Source organism: Lycium barbarum, chromosome 11 (assembly GCF_019175385.1).
Source record: "Lycium barbarum isolate Lr01 chromosome 11, ASM1917538v2, whole genome shotgun sequence".
Taxonomy (NCBI): domain Eukaryota; kingdom Viridiplantae; phylum Streptophyta; class Magnoliopsida; order Solanales; family Solanaceae; genus Lycium; species Lycium barbarum.
In genome coordinates, this window is record NC_083347.1 from 109,048,860 (window position 1) to 109,072,844 (window position 23,985).

General features: G+C 33.8%; 1 protein-coding gene and 1 long non-coding RNA gene across 7 annotated transcripts; one reads left to right on the top strand and one right to left on the bottom strand.

The window, feature by feature from the left end:
* Window positions 1-10,969: 10,969 nt before the first annotated feature.
* LOC132616692 (uncharacterized) lies at window positions 10,970-21,530 on the bottom strand. 6 transcript variants are annotated; one of them, XR_009573336.1, is made up of 5 exons: window positions 21,214-21,530; window positions 14,774-14,905; window positions 13,704-13,799; window positions 12,727-13,613; window positions 10,970-12,090 (listed from the first exon to the last, which is right to left on the bottom strand). It is a non-coding gene; the product is annotated as an uncharacterized LOC132616692 (long non-coding RNA). The 6 variants fall into 6 exon arrangements; XR_009573337.1 differs by having other exon boundaries at window positions 12,727-13,413; window positions 13,572-13,613; window positions 13,704-14,905; XR_009573333.1 differs by having other exon boundaries at window positions 10,970-11,173; window positions 11,990-12,090; window positions 13,704-14,905.
* Window positions 20,313-20,928, top strand: LOC132616691 (non-specific lipid-transfer protein 2-like). The gene has a single exon (XM_060331267.1). It carries the CDS (start codon window positions 20,389-20,391, stop codon window positions 20,665-20,667), a length of 279 nt encoding a protein of 92 aa, XP_060187250.1. The 5' UTR covers window positions 20,313-20,388; the 3' UTR covers window positions 20,668-20,928.
* Window positions 21,531-23,985: the final 2,455 nt, after the last annotated feature.

Genomic DNA, 23,985 nt, shown 5'->3' on the forward strand with positions numbered 1-23,985 from the left:
ACCACGCTTGGGAGGTTGTGAATGTCATTAAAGTGGGTGAAGTCTGTCAAACTCAAGAGTTTAAAAGGTCATGCGCCGCGATTATGGTTGCAAAAGAAATGCTGAGAAATGGGTACCAACCTGGATTTGGGCTAGGGAAGACATTAAATGGGCGGGTTGAGCCAGTCGTTCTCCCTACGCAACAGTTTACATTCGGTTTGGGATATGAGCCAACTGAGGAAGAAGTGAAGAAAGCACGAAAGAATAAAAAGAAAGAGGTTCCATTGCCAAAACCTATTCCTACCATTGATCAAACTTTCTCAAAACCTTCAGATCTAATTATTGAGGTTGCCTATGATGATATCGTGGAGGGAATCAAGAACCTGTTCGTGGAAGATGAAGATGATCATGCTGTGATAATCAAAGACTTTGCTGAAATATTGACTTTATAGGCTGTTGAGCCAGGACCTGAGTTACAGAATTGGACTTCTATCTTAGCCCCAGCCCGCCGGGAGTTTCAGTAATTTAAGTTTAAATTTCCTTTGTAATAGGCCGGAGGCATCAACTAGAACATTTAGTTCCTTTTGTCATGCTGCCTCTATGTTTTGTTACGGCCTTTTTGAATTCAGAGTTTGTCATTTTTGTTTTGTAACGAACTACGTTTGGCCTGACTTCCTGTTGGATACGTAGGCAACCCACATCGGGTTCGGCCACTTTTTCAAAATATTTCGATGTTTTTGTTGTATGGGTGGAACTACGTATGGCCTGATTTCCTTTTGGATACATAGGCAACCCATATAGGGCTCGACCCCCCTTTTTATCAAAAAAAAAAAACAAACTCAAAAGTCTTTATTTTTATCACGAACTATGTCTGGCCTGATTCCTTTGGGATACGTAGGCAACCCGAGGCGGGTTCGGCCCTTCTATTTTAAAATTTTAATATCTTCGGTTTGTCCAAACATTTTGGTTTCTATAAAATACATAAGGATTTTTTTTTTCTTCTTACCGTTTAAATTCATGTGTCTTAGTATCTTGAAACTAGGACAAATTTTTGAAATCGGTCAAATCGCTTTAAAAAATTTTCGTTACAACTTTCTCACTTTCGATTGTTTAGAATCAAGTACCTCCAGGACTTGAAACTGGGACAAAATTTTGAAGTCGGTCAAATCACTTTAAAAAAAAAAAAAAAAAACTTTCATTATAAGTTCTTACCGTCCAGAATCAAGCATCTCCAGGATTGAAACTGGGACAAATTTTTAGAAGTAGCATAAAAATGGTCTTAAACGTTTAACGATGTTAAATAAAAAGTCCACCAATATATTTCTGGAAATGTGGATAAAGTCAAAATCGAGTCTCCACAATCATTTTATCTATTAGAGTCACTAAGTATTTCCTTTCTAAGTCACCCAAAACTCATTACTTTTATTTTTTCAAAATACACTTTGTATAACTGAAACTCCCCGGCAAAGCAAAACATGTGATGAAAATTGAAGAACGAGGGACGCGACCGAGTCAAAAATCAATTCAAGGGCCAAGTTCCCCGACATGCACAAGTCAATCAATTTTCTTTTAAACTCACAATTTTTCTTTGATGAGACAGGTTTAATCAATATGAATGTGGTTCGTATTTGGCTCCTCTTAGAATTTTAATTATGGACACGATCAAAGAGTTGGCCTTCTTCAAAAGACAAATATTCTTCAACATGGATGCAAAGGTAGCTCGCGCTAAACGGTGGTCGTCATGCCACTCGTCACGAAATTTCGATTGCAACAGTGGACACAAGTTCATCTTCTCAACCAAGGGCTGTGAGCATAACTCTTTCAAACCCAGCTATTTACATATTCTTATCACTAACAGTTGTTTTAGCTCGTGGCATTTCTCGATGGATCAAGTACATATAATCGTGGATTTAACCTTCTCCAAAGTGGATACTGACATTGGTCATCTGTTATTGACGTGGATTTATATTTTTGCACTCTGGAAGTGGACGTGGATTTATTTTTCTGCAATGTGGAAGTGAATGTGGATTTACATTTTTTGTACCGTGTAATGCGGACGTGGATTTATTTTTGCACTGTGGAAGTGGACGTGGATTTATTTTTCTGCACTGTGGAAGTGGATGTGGATTTACATTTTTTGTACCGTGGAAGTGGATGTGGATTTACATTTTTTGTACCGTGAAATGCGGACGTGGATTTATATTTTTTCACTCTGGAAGTGGACGTGGATTTATTTTTCTGCAATGTGGAAGTGGATGTGGATTTACATTTTTTGTACCGTGTAATGCGAACGTGGATTTATTTTTGCACTGTGGAAGTGGACGTGGATTTATTTTTCTGCACTGTGGAAGTGGATGTGGATTTACATTTTTTGTACCGTGGAAGTGGATGTGGATTTACATTTTTTGTACCGTGAAATGCGGACGTGGATTTATATTTTTGCACTCTGGAAGTGGACGTGGATTTATTTTTCTGCAATGTGGAAGTGGATGTGGATTTACATTTTTTGTACCGTGTAATGCGGACGTGGATTTATTTTTGCACTGTGGAAGTGGACGTGGATTTATTTTTCTGCACTGTGGAAGTGGATGTGGATTTACATTTTTGTACCGTGAAATGCGGACGTGGATTTATATTTTTGCACTGCGGAAGTGGACGTGGATTTATTTTTCTGCACTGTGGAAGTGGATGTGGATTTACATTTTTTTGTACCGCGAAATGCGGACGTGGATTTATATTTTTGCACTGTGAAAGTGGACGTGGATTTATTTTTCTGCACTGTGGAAGTGGATGTGGATTTACATTTTTTGTACCGTGAAATGCGGACGTGGATTTATTTTTCTGCACTGTGGAAGTGGATGTGGATTTACATTTTTGTACCGTGAAATGCGGACGTGGATTTATATTTTTTGCACTGTGGAAGTGGACGTGGATTTATTTTTCTGCACTGTGGAAGTGAATGTGGATTTACATTTTTGTACCGTGAAATGCGGACGTGGATTTATATTTTTGAACTGTGGAAGTGGACGTGGATTTATTTTCTGCACTGTGGAAGTGGATGTGGATTTACATTTTTGTACCGTGGAAGTGGACGTGGATTTATATTTCAGTTCAGGCGCCCACCTCCGAATGCGGGTATTTTATATTTCAGTTCAGGCGCCCACCTCCGAATGCGGGTATTTTATATTTCAGTTCAGGCGCCCACCTCCGAATGCGGGTATTTTATATTTCAGTTCAGGCACCCACCTCCGAATGCGGGTATCTTATATTTCAGTTCAGGCGCCCACCTCCGAATGCGGGTATTTTATATTTCAGTTCAGGCGCCCACCTCCGAATGCGGGTATCTTATATTTCAGTCCAGGCGCCCACCTCCGAATGCGGGTATTTTATATTTCAGTCCAGGCGCCCACCTCCGAATGCGGGTATTTTATATTTCAGTTCAGGCGCCCACCTCCGAATGCGGGTATTTTATATTTCAGTTCAGGCTCCCACCTCCGAATGCGGGTATTTTATATTTCAGTTCAGGCGCCCACCTCCGAATGCGGGTATTTTATATTTCAGTTCAGGCGCCCACCTCCGAATGCGGGTATTTTATATTTCAGTTCAGGCACTCACCTCCGAATGGCGGTATCTTATATTTCAGTTCAGGCGCCCACCTCCGAATGCGGGTATTTTATATTTCAGTTCAGGCGCCCACCTCCGAATGCGGGTATTGTATATTCCAGTTCAGGCACCCACCTCCGAATGCGGGTATTTTATATTTCAGTTCAGGCGCCCACCTCCGAATGCGGGTATCTTATATTTCAGTTCAGGCACCCGCCTCAGAATGCGGTTCGGGACGTGGATTTATATTTTTCCCGTAGAAGTGGATGTGGATTTATATTTTTCCTTAAAATAAACGTGGATGTGGATTTAGCTCTCGTTAAAGTGGATCTCAATGTCGACTCAATTGGAAGCCATAAAATTAATTCATCCCCAAAGTATGTTGTGGATTCAACTTTCGAAACAGGGGTTACAAGTGTAAACTTCTCCAACCCTGTCTTATTTACACATATATATCTTTGTTGCTAACAATTGTTTTTAGCTTGTGGCTTTTGACAATATTAAAGTTGGCATCACACATCAATTCGTGGAACTATTTCTTCGGCAGCGAACTGGGGCAATTTGTCGGGAAAGATAATCAGACTTCCCGACACGGGTCAAGGATCTACCTCGAACACTCGTCTCTAGTTACAAGTATTCTCTTGCATTCCAGCAATTCAATTTTCAGAATTCTCAAGTTTCTATCATAATACCCAGTGTTATCATAATTCAACACTAGGACAATATTTTGCAAGATTCGCGCTAATCGGGTTCAGGTGTCGTAATTGTTCCAGAACTACACTTGACCTGATTCTCGTGCAGCCCGAGATATGTAGGCTACTCAGAGACCGGAGTTCGGTCATAATCCTATCAAGTTTCCTTTAGCCGGGACAAAATAGGCTACTGAGTCAACGTCTTTGCCCGACAACTCCTTTCATCATTATCGGGCAAAGAGGGACAAGTTGTTGACACCCAATTTTGTCCCGCCTCTCCTCCGAAATACCTATTTATGCTTCTAACATTTTTGGAAAATTTAAAAAAATATATATATCATATTTTACTATAATTATTAGCCTTTTATCAATGCCGGCGTTTCACTATCCTATTACAATACTGATTATTATTATTATTATTATTATTATTATTATTATTATTATTATTATTATTATTTATTATTAATATCATTATATCTCACATTTTATCATTTCAGCGCATTTTTTGCCAGCTTACGCAAACGTATCGCATTTATCTTTGCATAATTAAATAATAGTGTTTATTTACTGTGGATTTTCAAAATACTATTGCATGGCTATTACGACGCCATTTTTTATCTGAGCACTAATAATTGCATATTTTATATTAAGTAATATTTTAACACAAGTTATTTAAATAGGTCTTTTATTTAAATGTAGTAGCCCAATCAACTCATACTATTTTCGGACCAATGCACAAAACGAGTCCACATTTTTAATTCACCTGGCATCATTTTAATTTACCAGCCCAATTTAATTTACCCCGGCCCAACATTTTAAAACAGTCAGCCCAACATTTTAAAATAACCAGCCCATTGTTTAAACCATACCCGACCCAGTACTCATTTGACCCGACCCGTTTTCATTAAACAAAGGAAACCCTATAAGGGTTTCCTTCATTTTCACACCCCCGCCGCCTCCCTCTCCCGCTCCCTTCGCACCCCCCCCCCCCCCCCCCTTTCCCTTCTCCTTCTTCGTCTCTCCCTCTCTCCGCTCCCTCCCACTATTTCCTGTTCCCCGCCACCCACGCCACTGCCGCTCCCACTTCCCTCTGTCCCCCATTCCATCTTGTCCCCCACGCTCCTCTCTCTCTTCCTTTCAAACGAAAACCCTAGCTCAAACCCAAGATCGCCCTATATATAATCGTGGTCCAAGTCAATAATAGGAGGATTTTTTTTTGGACGGATAGGAAAAACCCCCACCCTTTTCCCTCAAAAAATACGGATTGAAAACCCAAAATCCCCTTACAAGACCAGATCTAAAAAACCCAAAAATTCTGAAAAAAGAGGATTTTTCGATTCATAAGATTCCCGAAGAACAGTTTGTTTTAGCCGCAGAAATCCCCGAAATATTGAGCTTGTAGTAGTTGTGATAATCCAAAGTATCGAGTCAAAACATTAGAATATTTGTTTTCCCGTTTTCGTCTGTCTTGTTTGTGGCTGTGAATTCAAGCATCGCAACCTCTAATTTCAAAGTGTTCGAGGTAAATATCGAAACCTTCGCCCCACTTCGCTGCACCCGAAGAAGGTAAATTTCCTTCCCTTAAGTTACTTTTGGTATTTGTTGTAATGTCTGAAACTGCTTATGGGTTTGTTTGCTTAGTTGTATTTCAATTTCGTTAGCAGTTATTTTAGTCGTATTAAACATATTTGACCCTGTTTAGTTCAGTTCTGTGATTGCGTTAATTTTATATGCAAGTTTAGAATTAACCTGGTGCTTTAAGCCTATATTTGTCGACTGGTATGTCATGGGATTAATCATGTGTTGGTTTAAATTAGGCAACCTATTAATCGTGTTTGTATGCATTAGCCTTCTTCCATGATTAGTTAGTCTGAATCTCGTCTGATCAGGATCTAACAGGAACTATTATCATGCCTATTTGATTTGCCTCCATGTACTGTTTAGAAGAGTGATGTTAATCTTCGCTTGTACTCAAAATCTGGGTTTGTTGGTTCACTGCTATAACATCTGATGAGTTTTTATATTCAGTTATGACCCAGAATTCTACTAATCCTGCCTATGTGGCTTAAATTTGTTTATGATTGGACAGCCTATTAACTGTTTTATGTCAAATATGGATTAATGGGTGTTGGATTTGATCGGCATGGTTAAAGATACATTAGATTATGCATAAACTGTTCTATTTGACATCATGACTAGCATACTCAACTCTTTGTTTTTTTTAGTAGTGTGCCAATTGATTTTGGAATATCTGAGACATGTCTGTATTTGCTCAAGTTAAGTTTTCAAGTCATCGTGGTCTGTGTGTTTGGTCTTATCTATTATTGTATTAGAATAAGGGTATCAAGTCCCCGCCATTTTATCTTGCTTGGGTCTATGATTACTGTCCTAAAAGAGGAATGTTCATGTGTTATATTGTCTTCATGATTTAACAGTCTTATATTAATTCAGTTTATGGGTTATGAAGCATGTGATATGCTGGTGGGATTTGATAAAATGCTTATGTCTTAATCTTGCTTAGTAGTTAACAGTGGCTATATGCTTATGTGTTGACTTAGTTTAGTTTTATTTCAGTCCTTTTTCTAGTTCCCCTGTGGCTGGTTGTACTGATTCCTCACTCGTTTAATTGATACATGTGATCAAATAAGCTAGCTATGGTTACATTATATTTTAATGTTTGTGTGTAGTTTTCCAGCCCTGTTTCTGTTTGTTCAAAATTAGCATCAGGCAATACGATAACAACAATAACGACAGTTGAATGTTTGAATTAGCATATGGTCAGTTAATTAAATTTCATGGATGTTTAACTTTTGCATTGGCTATGGTATGGGTATGAAATATGGAAACAATCTTTTGGTCCTCTGTTTCGTTTAGCTGTTATATGAGTTCATCAGCTGCTTACAGATGAGTTTCACCTTCTCTACTTTAATGTGTCTGGATGGGATTGTGAATATTTGAGCCTAAATACAGGCACTGCATTTTGCTTATACCCTTAGTTGAGTTTATGTACCAGTTTGAACTGCTAGGACCATTTCAGTTGTTGTTGTTTAAGTTTAAACATGACCAGTAGAGGCTTGAGTTCAATTTTACAACCTGAGTTCAACTTTACTCGCTTATAATCGTATGCAGTATCTTTGTAAATGTTACTTATGCCTGAAATGGTTTAATGACTACAGTATTATAACGCGTTGAGATTAAGGCTTATTCAAGCTAATGATGTGCTTGCTATAAGAGGAAATATGCATGTTCAAGTCTATGCATACTTCTTGAAATCTCTTTGATTGGACGATTTAAATAAGTGTCAAGTATATCCTATCATATACATGTCCACAATGTATACTTATACAGATTTCGCATTAGAAAGCATCTGTAAGTGTATAATTTTTCAACTACCAGAAAGTATTTGTTCCACTTCTCTGTCTAGTCCTCTTCTTGACGATAGAGGAGAAATTTTAATGGTCACGGTCTGCGCCTCTCTCTTCTCTTCAATCTTTGACCTTTATAGGAGCTGTAGTGGAGTCAAAGGCTCAGTTAGTGCATATGAGTCTGAACTGATTTAGTGTCTAGTTGCGTATATTTTTGTGTTTGAAATTGTCTATGTGTTCCCAAGATTAAGACATCCCATATCAACCCTTCCTTTCTTTCTCTTTTAGATTTGAACATCAGGAAGGTTTGTTCCCTTTGTCATTAGATTTATAACTAAGCAGTAACCTATCATGACCTGAATTTTGACTACTTAAACTGATGTTATGTTCGTTCTTGAATTTTGGGCTTGTTGCTGCTTTAAATTGTTACCTGTTGGGCCTTCATTTGTTTGTCTTGAATATTGAAACTGATCTGTTTCTTTGAGTTTATATTTTATATGTTTAAATCTTATTCATTTGATTATATTCTAATCCTTTTCCTTCTCATTTTATGCATGACTACTGCGTGCGAGTCCGAGGGACTCGTCCCTTTCCACATTCGATGTTGGGCTAAAACCCAACAAAATCCTCTCGAGTCGTTCCCCATCAGTCCATCCGCAACGGCATATAAAAATTGTCATTGGGCCAAAGCCCACACAGCAACAACCAATCCGCAGCAGCATATAAAAGAAATCTGCTGGGCCGAAGCCCAGCAGTGGCCCAAATAGGCCAGACCCATTTAATAGCAGCCCTTCTTAAAATATGGGTTGAGCCCATTTTAAATTATCTCTTCTTTACTTATTCTGTGCATTTAATTTGTATACTAACCGTTTGTTTGTTCTTATTTGGTTTACATAAACCTTAGTGAGTTAATAGATTTAGTCTAGTAATGGGAGTTAGTTTATAGAAGACCAATAATCAATTCTACAAATTCCATTCTTTTTTATATTAAAGTATTTATAGTATTCGTAATATTTACTTCTAGAATAATTGATAGTATAAAATCCATATTTTACGAATTAAAGGAGTCACATTCTTATTGTCTTAATTTCAAAACATCATTAATATGCAAACATAAATTCAAATATATTTTAAACAACTCTTCAAGTTTTGAATCAATCATATATATATTTTTAGCTAAGCATAGTTAATAAAAGTGATGGAAAGGATCAAGAAAACTTTCAATAGCTACTTTGTATTTTGTTCCTAAAAATCAATAAACATCTCACCATTTAAATTATTTCAAGTATCTCGGGAAAGCGTCGCATAAGCTCGTATTTTCGTCTATTCATATATAAATTATCTTTGCAGGTTTTATTGCAAAGAATAGCATTAGTATTCCAAATCATATCAACATTTATAAGTTTATTTTAAATGGCATTTGAAATTTCCTTTTATGCAAATCATCACGTTTTCTACAAATCTCATTCCAAATAACATTTTTTATTTAAAGTTTTATCAATTTCTATCAATTTCGTTTTAAATGGTATTTGAAATCCTTTTATGCAAATTATTATATTTTCCCTAAATCTTATCTTAAGCAATATTTTATATTAAAACTCTAGCAGTATTTACAAGCTATTTTCTTTAAATTTAAATATTATATTTACATCTTTAGTCTTAATTAATTAACCTAAGTTTGGTCGGATAACCGTAAGTTAACGGATTCTAAAGGATGCCTAACCCCTTCCCTTTAGGATAATATAGAGCCCTTACCTAGAATCACACTGGTTAAGCAGACTATTAACAGAGGTTTAGTTAGTTTTACCTTAGTTAATAAATTAGGTGTCCTAATTCACCGTTAAATTAATTAGGTGGCGACTCCTTAAAACAAAATAAACAGGAATCACCAATACGTCATACTCCTTAAATCCAACCCGGTTAAAATGGGGTGTGACAATAATGTCACATAAATTAGGACAGAGAGTGTGCCTTTTAGTAATATAATTACGAAATTTTTATTACAGAAAGTATTATAATTCAATTAATTGAAAATATCAATAAATTATTTTACTTAGTCCGCTTCTCTCATATATGACTTTCCTAGTTTGGTTCTCCAATTCAAAGATTTGAAATACACCTTCTCCTACCGAGTTTCATGTCATCATCTCTTTCTACTCAATAACACTGAAAAGCGTTTTCATGTGTCACATCCTGTAGTCTTAAATTCTTAAGTATAGACCAACTTCATCATTTTAAGAAAATATGTGTATACGTTTCTTGACCGTTTATATTTCGTCTTCTTGATGTTATTCCTCATTATTTGTGTGAGACGTATGTGTCTAAACTTATACCCAAAGGTATATGTTTTAAATCTTTTGGTTTTATGACTTCTTAAGCGGTTTTTGTGTTCAATTTAAATCGTTATTTTTTTTCCTGAATTTCTCTTCTTTAAATTTTCTCTAAGCGTACGTTTACCATTTTCTGAATTTATTATCATTATTTAAATGTGCTATTTTTTTTCTTCTTCACGTGGACCCCACTTAAATTTTTTTGTCTCTACTATTATGGAAGAATGGGCCCCACCTTAATATTTTTAGTTGTACTATTATAGAAAAGTGGGCCCCAACTTATTTTTTTTTAAAAGTTTTCTACTATTATAGAAGAGTGGGTCCACCTTAATTTTTTTTTAATTTACTATTATAGAAGACCGTTTATATTTCGTCTTCTTGATGTTATTCCTCATTATTGATGTAAGACGTATGTGTCTAAACTTATACCTAAGTTTTAAATTTTTTGGTTTTATGACTTCTTTAGCAGTTTTTATGTTCAATTTAAATTGTTATTTCTTTTTTCCCGAACTTCTCTTCTTTACATTTTCTCTAAGCGTACCTTTACCATTTTTCGAACTCATTATCATTATTTAAATATCCTATTTTTTTTTCTGTTGTAATTGTCTCCTACTTCTTCACGTGGACCCCACCTTAATTTTTTTTCTAGCAATTGTCTCCTACTTCTTCACGTGGACCCCACCTTATTATTATTTTTTTGCAATTGTCTTCTAATTCTTCACGCGGACCCCACCTTAATTTTTTTTAATCTCTACTATTATAGAAGAGTGAGCCCCACCTTAATTTTTTTAAAATAATTTTTCTACTATTAAAGAAGAGTGGGGCCACCTTTTTTTTTTTTTTTAGAGTGACTGACGACGATGTTTCTATATAGTAGAAATATTATACTAGATGGCCCGTGTATGCACGGGCATTTGCCCGATCGTTATACAATTTAGAGGGCCAACATTCGGAAAGGTAATTTCATGGCGGTTCTAATTGTGCAGTAAGATTGTCCAAAAAAGGAAATATCAAACTGAAGTATTGACGTAATACATCAATTTGTGGAACAAAGTCATACAATTACATTTTTTAACGTGCTATAAAGACAATAATATTACGGGTTTTCATGACCATGCAGGTGGTCCAACTTATGTATGAGCAGTGTTACAATTGCATGAAATCTGAATTTTGACAGCTGCCAACACATATTTAATCTGGGCATCTACTAAAAAAAAGAAAGGTAAACATCAAAATTGGTGTTGTGTAGTAAGCATGCAAAAGTTAGGAAAGCCTGCAAATTTAAATTAACTTAAGCAATCATCTTCTGCAAGATAGTATTGAAGTACAATAAGGTTAAAAGGAAATGGGATGCCTTCTGCAGGCAGAAAGTCTTAGCATCTCAGAAAAACTAAGTTGTTCCATAAAATGAAGAGAATGATAGATTTAGCAATTTCTTCTCACGAATGTTGATTTTCCATCCATAACGTGCTTCAATTACAGAAGGATCAAGTTGAATGGTATTGAAAAGATGACTTACCAATAGGCTCGTTTTTTGCATTAATTAGTATCTCATATAGTTGAAAAGGGAGAAATTAACTTAAGGAGTGGTCAACTATAGAGATTCTTACCAAGTTATATTGGTACTACATATACTGGTGGTATATTTACAGATGATCAGGTAGCTCTTTATTTTCTTTACTACTTCAGGAAAATTTTGGGAAGTAATTTATCCATTAATCCCCTTATTGTTTATCTGTACTTTTATACGCTGTAGGATTTTTGTACATCTAACTATCAAGACACCACATTAGAATTGTCACTATAAATCTATATATTGTACTCATTCATCTCCAATATCATGATAAATTAATCAGTTCTCTCTCTGAGTTTTGGTTTATGGGCAGCAATTTATTAATAGATTGATGCCTTCTTTTTTATCAAGAAAATAGATTGATTTCTTAAAAGAGCACAGTTTAGATTACTTTTCAACGGAGCAAGAATAAAATACCATTATGAGAGTAATGTAAGAACATCATACCACAACCATCCAAGAAAGGCTCTGGAGTGTGTAAACACATCTTCCAAGTGAGAAATAAGCCTTTTATGTTCTTCAACTAATACATAGAAAAATTCGTGAACCTGAAAAGTTAGACAGAAGAAGCATATATTAGGCTATTCAATTCCAGTGCCCTGAATGCAGTATGGAAAAAAAAAACTTTAGCTTCACATAGCTCAACAAATTTAGGACAACAATAAAAACTGGATAGCAGATCATTCTGTACTAAACCACATCAGCAAAAACAAGGAAGAAGGTAGCAATAAGAAAAAACTGCAATAGTAAATTACTACCAGTAAGGTGTTTGGAACTGAGATTCAGTTTGAAAAAGGATAGATGCCTATGTTATGGAAAATCAAATGGAATAAAAAATATTCAATTATTTCATGCGTATCGTCGAACACCTTAGTGCACCAATATTCTTCCTTATTTAGATTTTTTTGTCCAAATGGAATTCGATGTACTTAGTGTTGTTGCAGTTTGGGCAGTTGAGAAGAAAATTTTCATTAAAGTGTCTAAACAAAAATAACCACATGCATCAAAGAATCTACCCAAGAAAATTTCGAGAAAAAAAAAAAGCAAAACAAGATACGTGTAAATCAAGAATCCAAAATCTTCTTTAAAAGGAAAAAGAAGATTCTAAATCAACATTCCATAAAAAATAGAATGTTCGCACCAATAAACACAGATATTTCTGATTGAGAACTGAAGTTGTGTACCTACAAAGAATCTTCTGTTTCTCTCCTTTCTCAAATAGATTAATCTTGGCCAAGTTATCTTATGTTGAACTCTGCTGCTTGGAATATAAATCTTGTTTATGATTTTCTCCCCAATTCACACCACTCCAGTTCCAAGTCCTACTTTGTTTCCTAACAAAATAAACGCAAATTAGAAAATAACCATACGCAGTTTTACATAGCATCTATAAATACCTCGAATAGGCAAAGAATATATGCCCAACATTCGGACATAACCCCGCAGGATTCAACTTTGTTCACCAATTTAAGTTTTCATGCAATACTTTTGTAGTATGAAGTTCTAATGCAGTCCATGCAATCTAAAGTAAAGCACGGGATATGCCTGACACTGTTGTCCATTTTTGTAGCTTGATGTCCAGAGTAATTTACATTCAACTTTCAAGTCTCAACTTATTCATAAAAACGACACTTTGCAGGCCGAATAAAAGGCGCCCCTGTTTCTAGGTAAATAAAGTGGTTGATGCATATCATCTTGCAAAGTGATGAACTGGAGTGAAAATTGTACATATGACTTTCAAGAATGAGGAGTTTGAGATTTCTCGGTCTCTGACTTGAGATACCTTCTTGATTGGGTTATAACTAAGAAGACTCGCGCAAAATTTGTATAAAGTTGCAACGACGCCACAAAAGCAACTGACATTGCAAGCCCTATCAAGAAGACAGTAGGGCTGATAATTGTAAGAATTTACCGTCCCTAAAATAAGGATACACAATATGCAACTGCCTGATGTTTAAAAGAACAACTATATGTTAGAACGTAATGCAAAAATATCTTGGTTTGTGTAGCACAATCAACAATTTCTTACCACATGGAACTTCACCGGGCAATTGTTGTTCTCCGAAAGTGTCTATATCAATATGTTTGTCCAATAATTGTCTTGCTTGAGAGAAAGTGATAAAGATATAGCCAAAAAAAAAAAAAAAAAGGAAGGACAGACCTTGGCCGCGAAGATCACTCTACATCAGAAAAAACATCATCACTTTCTGGCAAATTCTTCATCTCATGCTACTTGGGGTTTGTACATGCACCTCGACTATACCAAATAACAAAATCTGGTGAATATAACAGACACACCAGTGGATCATCATATTCAGGCAAGAAAAGCCAAATATGTACAAATTTTTACTGCCTGACATCGGATATCAAGAAGGTTAAGAGAAGTGGATCAAAGCAACACTGCATATAATTATATGTAGGGCTTGCTCATAGTGTTTTCACCGTTTTTTCCTATTATATTTGTCATTAAGCTAAAGATTTAACAACAAAATAGCATGACCAGACACAGAGCAGAGGATTAGATAATAGCTCGTGAGCCATAACTAACATTAAAGAAAATGAAGAGTAGTGCGAATATCCAGTAGAAAATCATACCTAAAAAAGTCAAATTCAACTCACCAGAATTACATGGTTTAAGCTAATTAAATAATATTTTCAAACATCTTAGCTGCATCAAAGCTCTTCTATAAGTTTAATTTCTTCTCGTTTTTTTTCTCCTATATGGAAATTCAATGTGGCAGAGCATGTTTATACCTATGTAGGAAAATTTCAAACATGCATGCACAATGTAAGAAAACATCTAAGAAATTAGTAATTTGAGATCCCCACAAATACTCATTAACAACAATTTTAGCATCTCATTGAAAAAAAAATAACCCATCAACAAATAACAAAAAATCGATACAAATTAACGAAACAATATCTAAATTGACCAGAAATTATAAGAACATACTGCAATAAAGAGAAAGTAAACAGAAGTAAGCACAATATCATCAAACTAACGGGAAATCCCCGTAGATTCAAAAAAAATTCTTATCTTTTCCATTTCAGAAGAAGCGGCAAACATGGCTTCAATTCTTCTTCGTCTTTTTCTTCAGTGGCTCGCAGTTTCTTTTTTTTTTTATAACTTTTGATGGAAAAAACTCTCCCATTTTGCCTGGCTTTTCGACTAAAGGGAAAAGACAATATCAAAGCAATGACATCTGAAACAAAAATCTGAGAAGAACAAACCTCGGAACTCTTTTCACCAATAGTCTACAGAGCACTCCTCTGTGTTAAGGAGAGAATAGGACAGAGGTAGATGGAGAACGAGAAAGAGTTTGAAGAGGTACGTGTCTGCAGTTTGGAGCACACGTGTTTATCCTGCAGGTTGAAACATAATGCAACAATAAACAATGGATATTTACGGAAATACCTCTGGACGACCAAAAACCTTCACTTATTATATAGTTAAAAATAAATATAAAAACAAGTTAAATAAAACAGTTCATATATCACACGTACCTCTAGCTAGATAAATGCAAAGAGTTAATACATACAGACTTCGCTATAACAACATCCGTATATAACAGTATCTTTGTATAACATTTTATTTTTCGGAATTGATATTTAATGTTATATTTTACTTTTCTATAATAACAATTTACTTGTAACAACAACATCCAACTTTATAACAGTACACTCTTTATAAAATTACCCCATATAACAACTATCTTTTTTTTCTTTTTCTTTTTTGTAATATAATATTTAGTATTTTTATAAAAATATAATAGCTATGATTATCAATAGTAAGTGTAGAAATTTTGATCAAATATTTAATTTGATACTTTAATACACTATATTTATGACAGAATATTACATATGAATACATATTTGTAATCTAAAAATATCATTGTCTTCTAAGTTTATTTATAAATAATTTTCAAAAAGGAAAACAATGTGAATAAGGAGTACGAATCCTACTCTTTAGATCAAACAAAGAGACAAATCTTTGATCAATCTTGAAAGAAACAAGGCACAATTATAAATTTCTTCCATCAATCTTGAAAGAATTTAATTTTCAAGTAGATTTAAAATGTGAGCCTTAGAGCTTAAAACTTTATCCATTCAATTATGAATTTATTAGAACTGTATTAACTTTCTTCAATGTTTAATTAGTGAATTATGCATATCTTTGAGATTTAAAATTTAAATAATTTTGTTATTTCTTATAACATTAAAAAAAAATATAAGATTTTATGAATCTTTTTTGCCTATAATAGCCATCTATTATTTAAATGTCAAATATTATTATAGGTGTATAACAACAATTCTCTATAGCAACAAGAAAATTTTGGACCCAACGATATTGTTATTAAGAGGTTTGACTGTACATCAGTTCCAGGAAATGCCAAATACGTTAAACGTATTTTGATTTATTCAAGAGCCATTATTGTGTGGTTGATTCATTGTACTTACAATATTAATTTGACAGAGAAGTATTTGTTTAAATGTGTTGCTTTTTGGTACAAAAAAATGATAGAGAGCAGTGATCGGTTGAAGGATAAAAAGATCATTCAATGTTTTATGGACATTTTTGTAATTCAACTTTGAATTCAGAGGCTTCCCACTTTTATAATAATATACTAGTTTCTCAGCACATGCGCTACATGTGTATACCGAGTCCTATAGTATGTATTTGTGTATAATACTATCAATATTATTAAAGAAAAGTTTGAATAAATAATTATACAATAATAATATACAAGTTTCTTAGAATGATTATCGTGGATCATCGTATAGTGACTTGTTTGTTGAGGTCAAGATGATATGATATCTTTTGGACCTACGAAGACAAATGATTAGGTACATAATTTTCTATTTTCTATTTATTTTATGAGGTGCAAACATGTAATTGAGCATATCTCACCTAATATTTCCGCGTAGACGATATTTTTGGTGTATGTTCATTTATGTCCCTTCGGTAGCTCAATTTGCATAGTTGCTTAGTAGATTGGGACTCTAACATCACAAAAGCCAAGGATTGATTTATCATCTTTCATTTTTTTTCAAATAATTTACTTTCATTTTCAAAAAAATCTCCTCATGAAGTAACAGTTGTATGATCATATGCACCTATAGTTTAAAATTGCAAATTAATTGTGTAAATTTTACGTTAGCTTATATGTTTAGTGTGTCAAATAATCATTTTTCATTAAAATCCGTGTAGTTTTAATTTATCTTTCGTTTGTAACAATTATCTCTGTCCTATTGTTCCATCTTTTTCAATAAGTTGTTTCACTATAACTAACATGCAAACTACATTTAAAGTAAGTTAAGGCCGGTTTGGCCATAAATATATTTTTCGTTTTTGGTTATATCATTGGACTGATTTTTTAAAATACTTTTGAAGATGAATTTCAAGTTTGAAAAAATGATTTTAACCAGTTTTTCAAGTTAATTATTTTGACTCACAAAACTTCTACTTTCTTTTGAAGTTAAATGTATATCCAAGTACAACTTCAACTTCCAAATATCCTTTTTCAATTATTGCTTTTCAAATACTACCTTTTAAAAAAGAATCGTATTTTTTAGTGTCCAATCACCAACTAAAAATATTTAGAAATATAAATTAAAGATTTACGTAAATAATTGATAAAGTACATAAAGAATTACCAATAGTGTTGTCCATAAATTTTTGAAATAATTGATAAAGTCCGTAGCTGAGAAAAGTATGAAGAATTCAAGGAAGGCCAAAAGAATCGTACCCTCGATAAAGATTAAGGCGGTCACAATAATTATCGGAGATATTTTGAGTTGATTTCCATAGAGAGAAATTATATGGGATTATTTAGGCTTAGTTTGTGGATTTGTGCGTCCTCAATAGTGGCATCCGTGATACTTTGAAAATAATGTACTTGTTAGCACAAAGAACATTGTGAAGCTTGAAAATTTAAAATAACAATAACCAACAACCCCTAATTTCTTCGAAACATATGTCTTTGTCAACAAAAAGATATCCATAACCTTGAAAATTTAACAAAAGAATAGAGTTCAAACATATACAAAGGCAGAACACTACACAATTGAAAAGTTAAAACCGAACTCCTTAAAATTCATTTTGAAAATTGTTGGCTCTATATAATTCAAATAAGGATAGGAATTATAAAGTAAAGCGGGTAATTCAAATATAGAAAAAGAAAAGGAGTTCTAAGTGCACGACCACCTATTTGTTGTTTCCTACTTATAGTCTATTTGGCTAACAACAACAACATATCCAGTGTAATCTCATAAGAAGGGTCTAGAGAGGATAGGACATATGCAGACCTTATCTCTACCTTTGTGGGGTAAAGAGGTTGTTTCCGATAGACCCCCGGCTCAAAGAAACGTAACGGATGCAGGATTGCAAGGAAAGTGACAACAAAATATCAAGATACAAAACAGATGAAGCAACACTGTTATAGGACTGTATTTAGCCAAAGTTTCAAAATTTGTTTATTTTGAAAATGTTTTATATGAAAACTACTTCTCGATTGTTTTTAAAACAAAACTAGTTAAGATGCAATATTAAATCGGCGGGAAAAAACATTTACAACGTACAACTTCTCCTCTGATGTTGTTGTGATATTGTGTTAATGGAATTACACGAATATGATTACAGAGCAAATTAAGTGCAATCAATTAAAAGCGAGAAATCTGAGGATTATTATTATTAGTATGATTAAAAGCAAATTCAGAGCAATGAATTAAAAGCAAGAACAGTTATTACCTTGTGTAACAAAGCAAAAGAAGTTTACGTAATGTTAAAGCAATTATAGTCATTAAGCCCCACACGGAAGGATATGTGGCAAATGTAAAAGCAATTATATATAGTCATTTATACTCTAAGCCCCATTAGAAGTTTGAAGCAAGTTCAAAGCATTTTTTTTTAAGTTTGCAACGGTGCAACTCTTCAGTAAAGTAAGTTGGAAGAAGGTTTTTTTCCGGAAGTTTGCGTCTATTTGTGGTTTTTTTTTTTTTTATTAAATAAGATATCATATAACTAATATATCGAAAAAAATGGTATTTATGTAATTTAACTTTCAAGTTAGGGAGTTCATACTTTTAATATAATATAGATAGATAGATGATTTATAATGTATGGACTAAGTGAATTGTCTTACTTATTTCAAAGTCTAGCTAGATCTATCAAAAATCTTTAGCGGCACCAATATTAGTGGTGAATTCATAATTTAAGTTTTATGAGTTTCATTTTTAAATACTCCTTTGTATCAAATCCACTATGTTTTGGGATTATGATATTCAAATCTACTATTTATAGCAATTTTAATGAACTTTTACACGTAAATTAATTTTCCACATCTAAATTCTTGGGTTAAAATGAACCCGCAACTATATACTTACATTTGCCCCTGGGCACTGTCTCTCTCGATCTGTTCCAAAAGACTTTTCAAATCTTCACATTAAATCCGGTATCATAAGCACTTAGACATAGAACATCACAAAAAACTGTTGGATAATAAGGCGGATTTTTGATAATATTTTAAGGTACAAAAATGATGAAAGCTAAGAGGGAAATATATATTAAACTCTCTTCATAATATATGTTGAAACTCCGTGTTTACATGACTGCCTAGGGGTTCATTTTAGCCCATGAACTAATTTTAATAGTGAGCACTGAGCAATGCCTTTTTTTTTTTTTTAAAATACTGTTAAAAAAAGACTTGCACCATTTTTTCCCCAGTCAAAAACCTCTAACTTTGCTTAGTTTCAACAAACAAACGGTGTGATGTGTGAAACAGATTTCCATCCGTTAGAAATTTGTAGCTCGAAAGTAACGTTTGGAAAGTAAAACTAAAGAGGTTTAAATTTTTATGTACTGAAAGTGCAAAAAATATTGCTATACAAGTATACCAAGTAGTACAAGAAAATTATTGATAAATTGGAGTAATTTTTAATATAATAAAAATATGAAATTATGTCTCCTACTTTTCGGTGTTGACTTGGTCCTACGAAATACTTATGGTCAAAAACATTATCACTAGTAGGACCAGACTATGTACAATTTTCATCAACTTTAGTACGATGCCACCAACAATTTTTGGCCATTTATCAAAATTTTAACAATGTGGACCCTTTTAATTTCGTTTCCACAGAAGTGATTGTCCAACTTCATTCAACTTTCCACCATAAATTGAGGCACCAGTCACCAACATTCATTAGCTTTCCACACCTTCACTTCTCTCTCTTTCTGTACTATTTACCATTGCTCAAATTTTTTCAAAACTTTGGAATATGAAGAAGGATAGTTCTTTTGTTGCAATATTATTCTTGGTCCATTTTCTTGGCGAATTGCTGGTGACAGAGGCCGTGACAGTAGGCTATTTTGGCTAGATAGTTTAACGGTAAATATGGCCGAATAGTAACAGAGGTTAAATGCAGACAATATCCAGAAGTAAAGGGATAAATTTTGCCCTTTTCAATTAGATGGTATTTGTTGATAAATTTTAATTTTAAAAATCTAATAAAAACACGAAATTATGTCTCCTTTCGGTGGAGACTTGATCTTACATTTATTGAGCCCGCAGGCCCGCACTGACCAAACACGTATTGCCAAAAATACCATCTCTAGCTAGTAGGACCAAGCTATGTACAATTTTCATCAACTTTAGTACTATGTCACCAACGATTAAAGGCCATTTATCAAAAAAAAAAAAAAATCCACAATGCAGCCCCTTTTAATTTCATTTCCAGTCCAAGTATAATTCAACTTTCCACTATAAATTGAGACACCATCTTTCACTAGCCCTCTACCTTTACTTCACTTCTCTCTCTCTCTATAATATTTCTCCAAAAAACTTTGTAATATGAAGAAGGGTAGCTTTTTTGTTGCAATATTCTTGGTCCTTTTTCTGAGTGAATTGTTGGTGACAGAGGCAGTTACATGCAGTGTCACGGAGCTGACTCCGTGTGCTGCGGCGATCACGTCGCCGCAGGCACCCTCTTCGGCATGTTGCGCTAAGTTGAGAGAGCAGAAACCTTGCCTTTGTGGATACCTCAAGAATCCAAACCTTAGGCCATATGTTAACTCTCCTAATGCCCAGAGAGTTGCTAAAACTTGTGGAGTACCCACTCCCAGTTGTTAGAGTGGTGACTCAGATTTGGCTTTAGGCCACTAATTTCGTTGAGTTGCTACTGGTAATTCAGAGGGATCGGAAAAAGTCTTCGGTTTTCCACCCTCATCGTATGTTCTTAAATTAAACACTATTGTCTATGTCTGTTATGTTATGTAAGCTGTACTCACTAATATAATTTATGTATTCCTAAACCCATCTATTTCTATTGAGGAAATTATGTATTCGTTTACTGGCATTTTTCCTACCTAAATAAAATGCTTGTTGTATTTCTATTCACTGTTGAAAAAACATGAATTAGTGAAGGACAAATTTGTAACTAAACGACAAAATGAATCCGTTGCTAATCCTATTTATAAGTGATGAAGTTAGCAGCTATTTTCAATACGTTTTAGCGATTGTATTAACCGCCTTTTTAATTTAGTCAGTTGAATCCTGGCTTACGCCAACTAGTTTGCGAATATGGAGTAAAAAGGGCAGTCTGGTGCACTACACTCTCGCTATGTACGGGGTCCGGGGAAGGACCGGATCACAAGGGTCTATTGTACGCAGTCTTACCTTGCATTTCTGTAAGAGACTGTTTTCACGGCTCGAACCCGTGACCTCCTGGTCACATGATAGTAAATTTACCAGTTACGCCAAGGCTCCCCTTCATTTTGCGAATAAGGAGAAATTGATTGATATATTATACTTCCTCTAAGCCTGTCAACCGATTATACCCGGACCGGAACCACCAACACTTTGTTTATATAATTGCAAAATATAAAATTGAAACTTGAAGGAAACTTCATAGTGTATAATTGAGACAAATTGTAATTTTAAAGTGGCTAATTGCTACAAAATAACTATAAATTGAGAGAAAGTGTAGAGAGAATTGGCGTGGATGAAAATAAAATGGAGAGGGGTTTATAGAGGAGTGGGGGAGGGATTAAAGTGTTAAAAATAAAAGTTTGGGGGTTAGGGGGTGATGGGGGGCCAAAATTGGCATTTTTGGCCGTTGCCAATGGCCCAATAATGGCTATATTTGGCAGATTTTTTTTAAAAAAAATTTGACCGGTTGACCGGTTACAAAAATTAAAAATCGTACCCAGCCCGGTCTAGATGGATAACCGGTAATCGAGAATCTGGGTCCGGTTCCGGAACCGGTCCAACTGGGTCCGGTCACCGGTTTCAACCGGACCAGTTGACAGGTTTAACTTCCTCCGTTCAAAAAGATTGTCTTACTTTCCTTATTAGTTTGTCCCAAAAGGATTGACACATTTCTATAGTTAGAAATAATTTAACTTTATGAGATGATTTACAACCACACAAATATCTAACGTTTGTTTTGGACCACACATTTCAAAAGTATTCCTTTATTCTTAAATTTCATATCAAGTCAAACTAAGATAATTTTTTTGAGAGGGAGGGAGTATATACTTAATCTTGCTCTTTTTGTTAATTAGTTTCAAATTCAATATAGACTGGATCTATAATGTTTGGCTTTAGTACCATTCTTTTCATAAGAGGAACAAGTAGGCCTAGTACTTCTAAGGCGCTTATAATCAAGATTTTCAAGGGAATCTAGTGAAATAATTTATTTAATTAATGCCTAATGAGTAATATTAGAAAATAGAGAGCCACTTCTCAGATGAAAGTCATTCGTTTTGATTTGTCAGATTAAAAACCGCATGCTTGACCAAAGAATTTCCTCTATACTTGTGATGATATCACAGAAAATAAGTAAGAAAAACATTTACTACCGTATGAAATATTATTTTTTTGGCTACCAACCAAATCCTACACCCTAAAAGAAGAAAAAAAAAATAGAGTAGACATGTGATTTTCAATGTGTCGGTGGAGATTGGAGGAAGGACAATAATGGTTGGAGGAAATGGGATGTCGTTTTTTATTTTTTATTTTTAAATCTATGGAATAATTTTTTTATTATTATTAAAGTTGTATGTTCAAGGGAAAAGAGAAATTTTGTGTGTGTGGGCTAAAGCTGTTAACCGGTTCCAACCGGAACCGGACCGGTAACCGGTTAAGGAACCGGCCGGTTCCGGTTTAACCGGTTCCGGTTAACCGGTTTTAAACTCCAAACCGGAATCGGTCCGGTTTGGAGTAGTTAATTTTTTTTTTTTTTGTATTATATATATATATATATATATATATTATAGTATTTATTAGTATATTGTAGGTATATTTACATATGTTATACAACTTTATAATTAAAGTTTAAATATTTACTGACTAACAGCCTAACAGCAAGTCAGCAATACAGAATAGTGTTTTTGGTATACATATATATATATATAACTTACATATATATGTATAACTTAGTATATATACTATATATATGTATAACTTAATATATATACTAAATATATGTATAACTTAATATATATACTATATATATGTATATATATGTACTATATACTATATATATGTATATATATGTACTATATAGTATATATACTTATATACTATATATACTTATATATATGTATAACTTAATATATATACTATATATACATATATACTATATATACTATATAAGTATATATACTTAATATATATACTATATATATTTATATATAATATATACTATATATACTTATATATGTGTATAACTTAATATATATACTATATATACTTATATATATGTACTATATACTATATATACTTACTTATATACTATATATACTATTTTTTCTATATATACTTATATATGTTTAAGTATACTATATAACTTAATATACTTATAAGTATATTCTTAGTATATTTTAGGTATATTCCTAACTTAATAAAAGTAAAAATATGAACACAAGTAAATAGAAGAAAGCTCAATGAGCCATATATTTTATTCATTCTTGGATAACATTTATTTGCAAGTTGTATTCATTCTTGGATAACATTTATTTGCAAGTTGTATTTTTTTTTTTATTTTTCACCGGTTAAACCGGTCCGGTTCCGGTTTCCAAAATATTGGAACCGGACCGGTAAACTAATGCACGGTTAACCAGAACCGGTTAACCGGTTATACCGGTTCCGGTTCCGGTTTAACCGGTCCGGTTACCGGTTAAAACCGGTTATAACGAACCGGTTGCCACCTTTAGTGTGGGCACAAATTATCATTTGCAAAGATAAGAGAATTTCCTTTTCCCTACACGTAGGGATTACTCAAGGGGACGAGGGAATGGGACAACGAAAATATAACCCAGGTAGGGGTGTACATGGACCGAGTTGATTCAGATTTTTTAAATATCAAATCAAATTAATTGTATCGGATTTTTAAATTTATAAACCAAACCAAATCAAACCAAACCAACAAAAGTCGGGTTTTTCGAC